The sequence below is a fragment of the Anastrepha obliqua genome, chromosome 4 (assembly GCF_027943255.1).
Source record: "Anastrepha obliqua isolate idAnaObli1 chromosome 4, idAnaObli1_1.0, whole genome shotgun sequence".
Taxonomy (NCBI): domain Eukaryota; kingdom Metazoa; phylum Arthropoda; class Insecta; order Diptera; family Tephritidae; genus Anastrepha; species Anastrepha obliqua.
Genome location: NC_072895.1, coordinates 90,356,773 through 90,370,021, shown reverse-complemented (window position 1 = coordinate 90,370,021; position 13,249 = coordinate 90,356,773). Strand labels below are relative to the sequence as shown.

Here is a 13,249-nt window from a genome sequence, read left to right as displayed (position 1 = left end):
TTTTCTTTAACAAATAGTGCAACTTTGTACATCCCTGGTTCGTTGATCATATAAAATTATAAATCAAGTAAATATATTGAATTCATATCTAAATAAATCAGTTTAAATGTTCAGTTTCAAGTTTTCATCCTCAAAGACGTTTTACCTAATTTTCCGTCGTCTCATGGGCGAGTATTACAAAAAAATCTCTCGGCCGTTAAGGGTTAACACTTGCTAATTGCAATTGCTAATGGATGTTCTTCATCTGACAGCGATGATGAAATGGATCAAATTATTGCCGACCAAACAAATTCATGTTATGCCAAAGCTCGTTATTTTGCATTTTATTTGCTTAATTTTTTATTTTAATACGAAGTAGCTCAACTGAAATTTTTTTTTAATTTTTGCGATTTGTCCTGCCAGCAATTTAATCAGCTGTTTGTAAAACTTGCAAGTTGTTACTTGTTTTGCCTTCATGTACTTTTTTTAAGGGGTTATACACAGTTAGAAGGCCGAACGAAAGGGGATTTTCCAGAATTTTTCTGAGAAAACCCTTAAATTTATTTATCTAAAAATTTGTACACATATTATGTTATCTTTTAACTGTATTTTAAGACTAAGTATAAGTAAAAACATTTATTTGGAAAGGAGCTACAGCTGATGTTCGGGAGCTCCTCTCAAAAAAGACGTTTTGCGGCGACCCCTATATCTCTGAACTGAATCCTCTGAATTTAAAAAACTAAACAAATTTCGTTGAAGTAATGTTAAATCTAGTAATTAATCGAAGGAATAAGCAAAATAAATTTTTTTGACAAAACAAAAATCGATTTTTTATAAAAAAAAATATTTATATATGGGTGAGAAAAAATCTTCGATTAATTACCAAAAAATATATTTAAGAAGCTCGTGTTAAAATTTGAGACTAATCGGTTCAGCCGTTTTCGATTTTGGTCACAGACTTTTAAAACACCATTTTGAGAAAAACGCGCTTCCGCTCCGGCCTTGTACATTCAAGCACTCTGAAACGCCTTTTTAAATTTGCGTGTAACTATAAATTTTTTTTGTGTATTCTTAAAAATACATACGACCATTAAGAAAAAAAATTTTTTTTTTCGATTTTTTGAACATTTTAACTGTATATTATAGGACTATGAATAAGTTCGTGCGGTTTTACAACAGATGGCGTAACTTGATTATTATTCCATCGATCCACATTTCCAAACATTCATTGGAGAGCTACTGTCGTAAGGCACAAACGTCAGTATAAGTTTTTTATTTGAAGCGTAAACAACAATATTTTTACCACACTTGAAAATGTCGAATTTCGTGCCAAATAATGTGTTTTTGCGGGGAATTCTTCTTCATTATTTTAATATGAAGAAAAAAGCAGCCGAAAGTCATCGTATCTTGGTGGAAGTTTATGGTGAGCATGCTCTAGCTGAGCGAACGTGCCAGAAGTGGTTTGCACGCTTTAAAAGTGGTGATTTTGGCTTGGAAGACGAAGAACGCGAGGGTGCGCCGCCAAAGTTCATGGATACCGAATTGGAGGAATTGCTCGATCAAGATCCGGCTCAAACGCAAGAAGAGGTTGCAAAAACTTTGGGAGTTGATCAATCAACCATTTCCAAACGTTTAAAAGCCATGGGAATGATCCGAAAGGTAGGCCATTGGGTGCCGTATGAATTGAAGCCAAGAGACGTTGAACGCCGTTTTATGGCATGCGAACAACTGCTTCAACGGCACAAAAGAAAGGGGTTTTTGCATCGAATTGTGACTGGCGGTGAAAAGTGGGTCCATTACGACAATCCAAAACGTCGGGCAACGTATGGATACCCTGGCCATGCTTCAACATCGACGTCGGCGCAGAATATTCATGGCCTGAAGGTTATGCTGTGTATCTGGTGGGACCAGCTGGGTGTTGTGTATTATGAGCTACTGAAACCGAATGAAACGATTACGGGGGATGTCTACCGACGACAATTGATGCGTTTGAGCCGAGCACTGCGAGAAAAACGGCCGCAATACGCCGATAGACACGACAAAGTTATTTTGCAACATGACAATGCTCGGCCACATGTTGCACAAGTGGTCAAAACATACTTAGAAACGCTCAAATGGGATGTCCCGCCGTATAGTCCAGACCTTGCGCCATCCGATTACTATCTCTTCCGATCGATGCAACATGGCCTGGCTGACCAGCACTTCCGTAATTACGATGAAGTCAAAAAATGGATCGATTCGTGGATTGCGGCAAAACCGACCGAATTTTTCACAAAGGGAATCCATGAATTGCCAGAAAGATGGGAAAAAGTAGTAGTAAGCGATGGACAATACTTTGAATATTAAATTTGTAACCATTTTACGTCAATAAAGTTTCAAATTTCGAAAAAAACCGCACGAACTTATTCATAGTATTCTTGGGAATTAAGTTACAGGATAATTTTTACATGAACAAACCTCTTATTTGATGTTCATGCACGTAGATTCGAGCCTACGCACTCCCGAACAGTAGTCACGCACCAACTTATTCAGCTCCGTCGGAGGCAAAATTAACCCTTTTAATCACAAATAGTTTTAGCATAAAGTGTATTTTATTGCTTAAGAAAAAATACTTTAGAAACACTTATCAAAAGTGGAATGCCAAGTCCAAAACGCACTACATTCATATTTACATACGAAGGTAACCTATGACTAGAATGAGAAGCATTGTGTTCATAAATAAAAAGCGTAGTTAAAATTATGTATTCTAATGTTAGTGTAGTACCCGGAGCACCTATGCACTACGCCTCGACACCTTCCGAGTATGCAACTTCTCTGTCTGAATTTTGTGTTGCGGTTGTATCTCATAGAGCGCCAAGCCGAACTCGCGCACAAATGATAGAAGCAGGTCACTGACATAGTCATAGCTTAATTTGGAATGTAAAGACGCCGAAGGACTATGCCACGCGCTCGAACGTGGCAGCGCTTCTGTCGACAAATGCGGGTAGAAAACGCGCACTAATTGCGGACGCATATACGTATTTGCGCCAACCAGCTTCAATTCCGCAGCCATATGATCACTCAAAGCGGTGGGCAATGCCAAATATAAACGATATTTCTGCTGCTTTGTGGTATACTTCATTTCGCATTGTGTAAATATGAGCTTGACTTTGTCCAGAAGCTGTGGCATATTGAGGCCTCCATATTCGTATATGTAGAAATCTTTGTGACGCCGATAGCGTTGTCCAGTTTCGCGCATCATATGCAACACTTGTGAGTTGGGCACATTTACAAAAGTCAGCGGCACGCTGTAAACGTGCGAAGTAATGAGATGTATATGCTGAGCGGGCGACTTCGTTTGCATTACGCCCTCGAAATGTTGCGTTAGTGGAAATACGCCTGCTTGGTGGATGAATCCAAAGAAGATGGTAAGTCCAATGTTGCACATGTACCAGGTTTTCATCAACGGTTTGGTCGACACTTGTGTAGATAGAACTGTATGATAGATTTTACGTAGCAAAGGATGTTCTTTTTTGAAAGGGTAGGTTGGACAAAGCCCATGATACAGTTTAGGTGCATGCAGTAGAACAATTGGAAAAAGCAGCGGTAGAAGAAAGCGTGCCTCCTGGTGATTGATAAGCGATAAAAAGAAGAGTGGCACAAATATAGCGCTGGACATTAAGCTGATAATACTTTGCGCGCGCGGTAAACCTTGATATTCGGCGCGAAAGAAACGAATTAATAGATGCGCGAAAGATACAAGCGCCACTACACCAAGCACATTGTAAAGCATCGGTATGTTGACCAAAACGTGTATGTATTTCGGATGTAAACCATGCTGGGCAGTATTTTTCGAATCCAAATTATACTTAATGAAATTCCAAGGTGTGCTGACAAAGTTATTAATGCTCAACTGCAACATTTGTAGCTCCCCAACAGTTAGGTATTTGTAATAAAAAGAATCGCAAACTATGAAAAGGATGAACGCTGGTAAGGCGCTCATACAGAACAGTAACATACGTAGATTGAAGTCCCGGAACGTAATGGTTTTCGTGCCCATACCGCGCAACATCCAATAGAATACCGCTGGCGCTCCATAGAACAGAAATGTTGGTCTGTTAAAAACACCTGCTACGCAAATGCTGGCCACAAGCAGAGTATGAGTGTAGTTATGCGCTGGCAAAGCTTTGCATAAGCGCCACATCTTGACGCGTTCGCTTATAGATTTCGCCTTATCATAACGGTCTTCCAGTATTTCTTTTTTATAGACAATAGTATTCGTTTTGATCATACATTCGGCGACAAGTGTGAGCAGCAAGGAACATAAAGCCAATTCAATCGTATTGGAAAATGTGCGTGTACCAAAAACTAACATTACCCAAGAGCTGCTGAGGGCTAAAAGTCGAATTTCATAGTGAAGGCTGTACAAACGACATATACGATACATGCCCCAATCGTTGATAAAGGATAATGCACACATTATGAGGCGCGGAAATACCAAATAAGTATAGCTTTGCAATAGTTCTATGCCCAAATAGTGGCGCATGTACATAGCAACAAATTCTAAGAAACTCCATGGAACACGTAGTAGAAAAAATTGCAGTGCTATGCTGCGCACCGGCATTGTGTTGTTGAACTCCCAGGTGCGTACATGCTCCAGCCGAAAATGATCGCCTAATAAATATGTAGATGTTAGCCAAAAAGTGGGTGAAATGTTTTATAACTCACCAGTCATCACTTCCACTGATTGAAAAAACTCATCGGGATGTATATAGCCCTGCTGCGGAATGAAGACAAACACAACGCGAAGTACCACAAAAAACAAGTACATATACCAATTTTCATCGGTGTCTCGGTGGCGCTGCCACAATTGATTAATATAACGTGTCAATTTCATTCCCTTTAATTAAAATAGATTTTGCTATTTGCATGAATATGCCCATGAAAGCTGGTGCCATTTGTTTTGGAATACGATAGTAACAAGAGGGTGTTAAAACAGCTGAGCAAACCACCCTCTAAAATTTAATGTTTATGAACCATTCACAATTTTAAAAGAGAAAAAAGTTTTGGATGGTGTAGAATTACATTATTATAATACGTTCACAATCACGTTAATCACCTATAAATCCACCAAATTAATCTGCCCGTTCACATATGGTAGATTACCTGCAAAATTGATAATCAGCTGTCAATACTGCTTTGAGAGGTTTTTCTTCATAGAAATTATTTATAATAAACAGTTAGAGGAAATCCGTATGCGACGTTTACTGAGGTTGCAAAAAATTATAGCTGCATTCGCATGGGGTATTCTATATTACATGTTATAATAAGTAATAAGAGGACAAAACGTTTGTCGACACACGCTTTTTTCTATAAAATGAATCCATAATTAATAATATTTAACAAAAAAATTTATTAGAATTATGTTTACAGCCCTGTTTTCTTTGCCGGCATACATTTCATTTAGTTTTTATTTTGATGTTTCTCCTTACATTCGTAATAATATAATCGATAACTCAAAAAACACAGGGTTGTATGTCAAAAGTATCGTTATTATCTTAGATTAATTACGGATTTTGAGTTAAGCGCAAAAAAGTAGATCATCTACTTATATGTGAACGTATTATAAATGTAATTTAAGTAAAACGTGTAATTTGTAGAATGCACGCAAAAGTTCAGAAAAGTGAGTCCAGACTTAATTTGCGTAACTAAACGTAACTTAGTATTTTTGGAAAACCTGTTTTATCGAGCTGTGCTAAGGGTTAGTTAAAATTTAATAACCCAATTTAAGGGACTTAGACCCAGAATTACAACTTCTATTAAAGTTGTGAGCATCGGCAACTTAAATTCTTCTTATTTACAAGCTGGTAATTAGCTACAAAGCAAATTGTGAAGAACGAAGTAAGTACAATTAGAGAAAAATAAATAAATTCGCCATCAAGAGATGGTGTAGCTACGAATGCAGGGACCGGAGTATGTATATTGCGAAAAATATAGGTGATACACAACCAACCATCGACAAAGTCAACGAAATGGTGTTGGAAAATCATCATTTAAGTTTGAGGGAGGTAGCTCGTGACCTTAGCGTATCTCCTGAATCAATTCGCAACATTTTACAGGTTCAATTGGCCATGAAACGCGCGGCTGATCGACTCGTTCCAAGAGAGTTGAATTTCTTCAAATTCATCGGAAGAAGGTGGCTGAAGACATGCTTGAGCAATTGAGTTCGGACCCACCGTTTATCCAGCGCATCATAGCAAATGATGAGTCGTGGGTATATGAGTTTGACATGCAAACCAGTCAACAGGCGGCTGAACGGGGATATCCATATGATGCAAGTCATGCTACTCGTTTTCTTTGATTATCATGGTGTTGTGCACTCGGAATTCGTTCCAAATGGTTCTACGGTAAATAAAGAATAGTATTAGCAAGTTGTGCAACGTTTGAGAGAGAATGTGCGTCGGAAGCGGCCCAATTTGTGGAAAGAAAACTAATGGACTTTGCACCATGATAACACTCCGTTTCACAAGGCTCATATTGTGCACACTTTTTTTACCCAAAACTCGACAAATATCATCGAACAACTACCGTATTCACCGGATTTGGCCCCCTGTGACTTTTGCCTTTTCCCAAAACTTAAATTGCTACGCCGCGGACGCCGCTTTGAGTCGATAGAGGCCATTAAGGAGAATTCGCTGAAGAAACTGAAGAATATTTCTTCAAACGCGTTTAAGGGGCGGGTAAGGGATAAAAATCGATTTTTTTTTTTTGCATGTTATTGTAGTAAAACATTTCAAAAATATCGTGTTAAAATTTTAAGTCAATCCGAGCAAAACTTTTTAAGTTATTGAGCATAAAGCCGAGCCGCCTCAAACATCTGCCGAGACGCAGCAGTTGCGCGCGTAGTCCGTTACAAACTTTAAACGCGGTTTTCTCGAACCTTTTTTTTTTAAGTGCGTAGTCATTGGCATTTGAAAACTACTGAACCGATCCTTTTGAAATTTTGCACACATATTTTACATATAAAAAGCCTCCTCCCAACGTTTTTTTTTTCGCCATTTTTTTTTTATATTAAGGTGGTTTTACACCTACAAAATGGCGGCATTTTTTCGTCAAAAATCACTTTTTACTTCAAACGACTACCAAATGGCTGAAAATGAAAATAAATCGTCAAAATAAACGTTGGGAGGAAGTTTAACTCATACTTTAACTAAATTTTTCGATTTTTTTGATTTCAGATGATTCTACGCTGAGATATGCTGACTACTGCAAAATGTATTTTTGAAAAGACGTCTACGTAAATGTGCTCTCATTCGCTCATTTTGCAATATTTTTACATGAAAATTTTATCAAATATCCTTGAAATGTTACTTTATAATATGCAACAACTTTTAATAAACTGACTTGAACCGTTTCGCTACAATAAATTCATGAAAAAAGTGTTTTTTTAGCGTTTTTGAAATGAATAATTTTTACCAATGTCTAAAATTATATCAAATTATGATAAGTTATGCTGAGTCAAGGCCAACTGAGTTTTAAAGCTTTCATAACTTTAATTCGGGCTCCATCATATTTATCTAATATTGAAATAAAATTACTTTGCATGGACATCAATAAATTAATTTTGACTAAAATTTGTCTCGAAAAATCAAATTGGAAACATTTTAAAACAGTTGGCTATTCTGGCTCAAAATTGTCATTGCAAACGTATGTATTAGCTATTTCTTTCTAACATTCATATTTCAGACTATAATGGGCATTCTATTAAATTGCTTAGCTGTTTTCCTTTTCTGCGAGCAAAACAAAATGCCAAATACATAAAAAGGCTGAAATTAATGAAAATTGCTGTCAAAGGCAAAAGTTTCTAGGGTGTGTATCGTTTCAATTTTTATTCACGTTGATATCATTCATTAAAAAGAAGGAAGTCATATTATTTTCCACAAAGGCGCTGGTAAACTACTAACCTATATTAATATATTTTAACTGTTTCTGTATAGCTTCTAGCATTTACCGTGTTGTGAAATAGTGTATAAAAAAATGAGCGCATGATTTTTGTATTTGCGAACAGCGAAAATTTTGGAATACATAGTTCGGCAATGGTAGCACAAGAAAAAATCATTAGATGTCCATTTGTATTAAAAATTGTAATAAACGCCTTTTTTTTGCAATAAATAGGCACGCTAATTTGGAATTCATTATGGAATTGGTGATTTTCTTATCCTTGCTATTGACCTCTACCGTCATGGATGCTACGCCCCCTTTCTAAGGGTAACATGCTTAAAAATTAATGATTAATCGATTTAATCAAAGGAGAGTAAACAGCATGTTTTTTTACTGGTGGCAATGGTCTATGATTGCAACATTACTAAGTTCTTAATTTTCAAAGATGTTAACAAAAATAATATAACTAATTAATTTTATATATTAATTAAGTGCTCTTTCTTAAACGTTCTATGTATTTGCATATTTTATATGCATGACTTGTATAATTGTACATTATATTTAATTTCGTTGGCATTTCCGGCAGAAGATAATCTGATTTTCTTATACCGGGTGCAGTGAATCCTGCTGCCGCATGCTAGTGATAGTTGCGCGCCTAACTAAAAGTGAAATTCAAACAGTGCACCATGTATGGAAATAAGTTCTCGCTGTGGTTACCATAACATGCTTGAAGAAACGAAATTAAAATTCCATTCAAACAATTTCTTTGTTTAAAAAGCTTATGCGCTCATTTTAAAGTACTGATTGTCTAGATATACTAACTTAAAAGTATGAACACTAACTTATGTATACATTTGAACGACTAAATTTGTATGAAAAAAAAATTATTCATATTGCATTCATTGTAAATAAAACTTAGGCTGAGCAAAACTCGAACTTATGTACAACATTAAACCTGGCAACATACACGCGAACACAATTATTAATTTTTGGTTTAAAATTGCATGATTAAGAGTGATAAAGCTGGATTTTTAATAGATTCTTTTTGCACATTTGGTTATTCAGCGTTCACAAAAAAGTTAAAAAAAATACCAAATGCCGCCGCAGTGAGAGTAAGATCATACAGGTATATCGTACCACGGCTGCCCCTCCAACACGATTACCTAAAACATACATATGTACATGTGTATGTACGCACGCATACAAAAAAATCTGTTAAAATTCCGGCAAATCACTATTAGTGCGAATGTAATTTAAAAATGTTTTACTTACTAACAGTGACATACATACATAGACAAATATTTCTCTCGTATACTTCCTTTGAATTAATATGATTCCTTCATATGTAAAGGGTGATCAATCATGAGGTGCTTTTTTCAATAGTTAAAAAAAAAAAAAATTTTTAAAACCTTTATTTATCATTTGAAAGGACATTCTTTGACATTTACTTTTTGAATATGACTTCATTCAAATGTTGGCCGCAACTACGCTTAAGGTGGTCCATTCTGAAGGTCCAATTTTCAATCACTCGTTCGAGGATTTCGACTGGTATGTCGTGAATAACACGCGTAATGTTGGCTTCCAGAGCTTCAATCGTAGCTGGTTTATCAGCATAGACCTTGGACTTCACGAATCCCCAAAGAAAATAGTCCAAAGGTGTGATATCACAAGATCTTGGTGGCCAACTCACAGGTCCTAAACGTGAAATCAGCTGCTCTCCGAAATGACTTCTCAATAAAGTCATTGTTTCACGAGCTGTATGGCAAGTGGCTCCGTCTTGTTGAAACCAAATGTCGTAGAGATCATTAGATTCAATTTCAGGTAGCAAAAAGTCCGATATCATGGTACGGTAGCGAGCACCATTCACAGTTACGTTGCGGCCATTATCATTTTTGAAAAAATATGGACCGATGATTCCACCAGCCCATAAACCACACCAGACCGTTGTTTTCTCTAGGTGTAAAGGTAGCTCTTGAACCTGTTCTGGTTGCTCTTCATCCCAAATACGGCAATTTTGCTTATTGACGTAACCATTGAGCCAGAAATGCGCCTCATCGCTGAACAAAATTTTGCTCGAAAACAGCGGATCTTCTTCAATCTTTTCAAGAGCCCAGGAAGGTGCAGGAAGGTCATTTGGCTTTAGTTCTTGTACGAGCTGTATTTTGTATGCTTTTAAATGAAGATCCTTCCGTAAAATTGACAAAGTTGTTCCATACGACAGTTCAAGTTGCTGAGAACGGTGCCGAATCGATTCATCGCGGTTTTCACGTACACTCTCTGCTACTGCCGCTATATTCTCAATGCTTCTTGCTGGACGTGGTCTATTCGGTCGAGAATTATCCACCAATGAATATTCGGATTCAAATTTGTTGATGGTATGTCGAATAGTGTTTAAGGCAGGCCGATTATGTTGACCATAATGCGGTCTAAGCGCCCGAAAAACATTTGTCACAGAACGCTGATTTTCATAATACAGTTGAACAATTTGTAGACGTTGTTGCGGTGTGAGTCTTTCCATGATGAAATGCCAAACGCTGTTCAACAAATCCACGATGACAGTTTGCCACAACTCGCGCGCGATCTGTAAAAAAAACGCAAATGAAAAAAACTCCTCTTAATTGATCACCCGTTACTTAAAAATGTTTTTATCTGTGTATACTGACAACTGTTTTGCAAGTGTGTCTGTACCTTCCGTCTAAAACAATTTGCTTCTCGTAATATTCCCGCCTCTTTCTATGTAAAGCTGTCTGAATTGTGCATTAAATGTTACTACTAAAAAACTCTAAAAAATTAAACAAATATGAAAAAAAAAAAATATTTCGTCATTGCGTATCTACAAATGTATTTTGCATTTTTTCTTTCTTTTGAACATATTTGCAGCAGCTTTTCAAGAAAAATTAACAACTCTCCACATCCAAATCTAAAACTTAAAATAATAAAATTAAATTTTAGTTAGTCCTCCATATTGCCACCAACACAACCATTACCATCTATATCACCATTCAACAACACCTTCACACATTCAACAAGCCCTTTATGCACTTGCAAAACGTTAACGTTTAAAATTTGCAATACTTACTCGTATACCCACCTAGCAACCTAGAAAAAATTGCAATTTCTTTACCAACGGCATCTATTGTGCAAATTTTCAACCATAGGCCTATCCGAGACAGCCGTTATGGACGTAATGTCATCCTCACTGCAACAACAACGTATTGTCGTCGATCAGTTGCGCCGCGAGGCGGCCATCGTTCGTCAACCCGTCTCCGAGTCCTGTGCTCAGATGATCAAATACATCACAGAGCACGAGCAGGAGGATTACCTATTGACTGGTTTCTCCAGCCAAAAGGTTAATCCTTTCCGTGAGAAGTCCTCCTGCACCGTACTTTAAACTGTTTACAACAACAACTAACATGCACACCTAAAAAGCCAGTCGTCGTTGCCAATATTGAGGTGCGAGTAGTGTGCAAAAGCAGAGGAAATTTGGCGAGTTTGGAGTTTTCTTTTGGCAGTTTAATGGTTACAGTTTCGTAAGTGTGTATGGATGTGTATGCAGTGGAAATCCGGCTAGCAGACAAAAAAAGATACCAAACTAACTGCGATTGTGAGCAGGGATTTTGCGAAATGGTGAACGATGGGGTAACGAACGCGTACGATTTGAATTTGAACAATATCTCAAGTACTGTGGGACAATTAAGTGCACATATTAAAATGCAAACGAAATAGTTAAAGCAAATAAATACATACATATATATCTACTTATACACTCTCAGATATGATATGCACGTTAGCATTTGATGATGAATTATATACAACACATCCGTACATATTATATACAGACATATATATTTACCTACTATTTGGAAACAAAAACTGAATATGATGATGCGTTCGAACCAAGTGTGGCAGTAAAAAAAACCTATAGACTAGCGAATTAAAGACCACCACTTAACAAAACCACCATAATAAGTTATAATAAAACCATGTAACGAACTCATAGATTTCCAAAAACCGTATTACGCCAAAGTGACTCACTACTTTCCTGTATTAAACACATCTACACAAGAAGACAGACTTGTGGCGAAAAAATGCCATTCGTGCATATTTACAAAAACTAAAAACAAAAACACAATTACACTTTATATACATATATAATACATAGCTATGTAAATCACATAATTTATAAAATACTGCATAAATAATACTTATACTTTTTTGAACGAAATTATTCCAAATAAAGAAAACCTCCTTATTGGCAAAACCACTACCAACAAAACAAATTTAAAATATTTATTTCAACTCCAAAAATTAATAATTGTTGTAATTGATGATCAAGAAAATACTTTAGTAAACCCTCCAAAAGGAATTAAAAGACGGTTAGTCAGGGTGCGCTCACATACACGCACATATAGTGTGAACGGTAGTTTAAGCGCGTGAGGATTACGATGAGTGAGATGACCGATACTCGAAACGAAGAAGTTGGGTGAACAAAAGAAATATTTTATTACAACTTTAACTAAAAGAAGATAAGCAAAACTTAAAATCACGGAGGCACTTAGCAACAAATAGTATATAAATATACGAAAGTTAGACAAAGTGGGAAATACAAATATGAACAAATTTTTTTAGTTCAAGTTAAAAATTGTAGTTGCGCTCTTTGTAGTTGCGTACTATAAATTAAAGCAATTTATTATCGATATATAGCGATTAGTTATCGATTAAAAAACAACTCAACCAAAAAGCGAATATCCAAGCAAATAAATAATTTACGACAAAAGGCGAGCTAAACAGAATATTAGCACACCTATGTAGCTACATACATATAAATCCGTATTATGCACGCAAACTAAATGAAGAAAGTAATCGGAAAAGCATTGCAATAATAAATACAGTTATGATATTTAAACAACAAATAAATAGTATTCCAGCGTATATATTATTGCATTATTAGCAAAATGTTTAACAAGCTTAACCGTTAGCGGATGCTTTATTCAAACTTATCTATTGTTAAGTATATTATAAAAACAAATATCAAAGCATTTTATTAAACAAATTAATTAAACATTATATACAATAATAAATATTACACGAAAAACGAATATTAGTGCATAATGCGAACGGCAAAACGTAGTTAGGGCGCTTTTGAAGCGGATTTCCGATGTATACTTGTGGCCGTATGAAGTAGCATGAGCTGAAACCGTTTTAGAATGGATGGCAGTGTATAGTGGGATGGCGAGTAAATTGAAGAATTGACAGTGCTGTGCCTAATTCGCGCAAGGTGAAATATAACAAGTGGAAATAAATATATTAAACAGCAGGGGTAGTCTTTTGCAGTAATCGATTTTTTTTT

General features: G+C 36.3%; 2 protein-coding genes across 5 annotated transcripts; one reads left to right on the top strand and one right to left on the bottom strand.

Moving 5' to 3' along the window:
• Positions 1-2,548: 2,548 nt before the first annotated feature.
• Positions 2,549-4,965, bottom strand: LOC129245897 (GPI mannosyltransferase 4). The gene is made up of 2 exons (XM_054884333.1): positions 4,687-4,965; positions 2,549-4,632 (listed from the first exon to the last, which is right to left on the bottom strand). Exons 1-2 carry the CDS (start codon positions 4,853-4,855, stop codon positions 2,753-2,755), a joined length of 2,049 nt encoding a protein of 682 aa, XP_054740308.1. The 5' UTR covers positions 4,856-4,965; the 3' UTR covers positions 2,549-2,752.
• Positions 4,966-7,740: 2,775 nt separating this feature from the next.
• Positions 7,741-13,249, top strand: LOC129243705 (guanine nucleotide-binding protein subunit gamma-1). 4 transcript variants are annotated; one of them, XM_054880917.1, is made up of 2 exons: positions 7,741-7,827; positions 11,058-13,249. In XM_054880917.1, the coding sequence occupies exon 2, from the start codon at positions 11,078-11,080 to the stop codon at positions 11,288-11,290; it is 213 nt and encodes a 70-aa protein (XP_054736892.1). In that variant the 5' UTR covers positions 7,741-7,827; positions 11,058-11,077; the 3' UTR covers positions 11,291-13,249. The 4 variants fall into 4 exon arrangements, with proteins under 4 accessions (XP_054736892.1, XP_054736889.1, XP_054736890.1 ...); XM_054880914.1 differs by having other exon boundaries at positions 7,777-7,909; XM_054880915.1 differs by having other exon boundaries at positions 7,788-7,909; positions 10,780-13,249.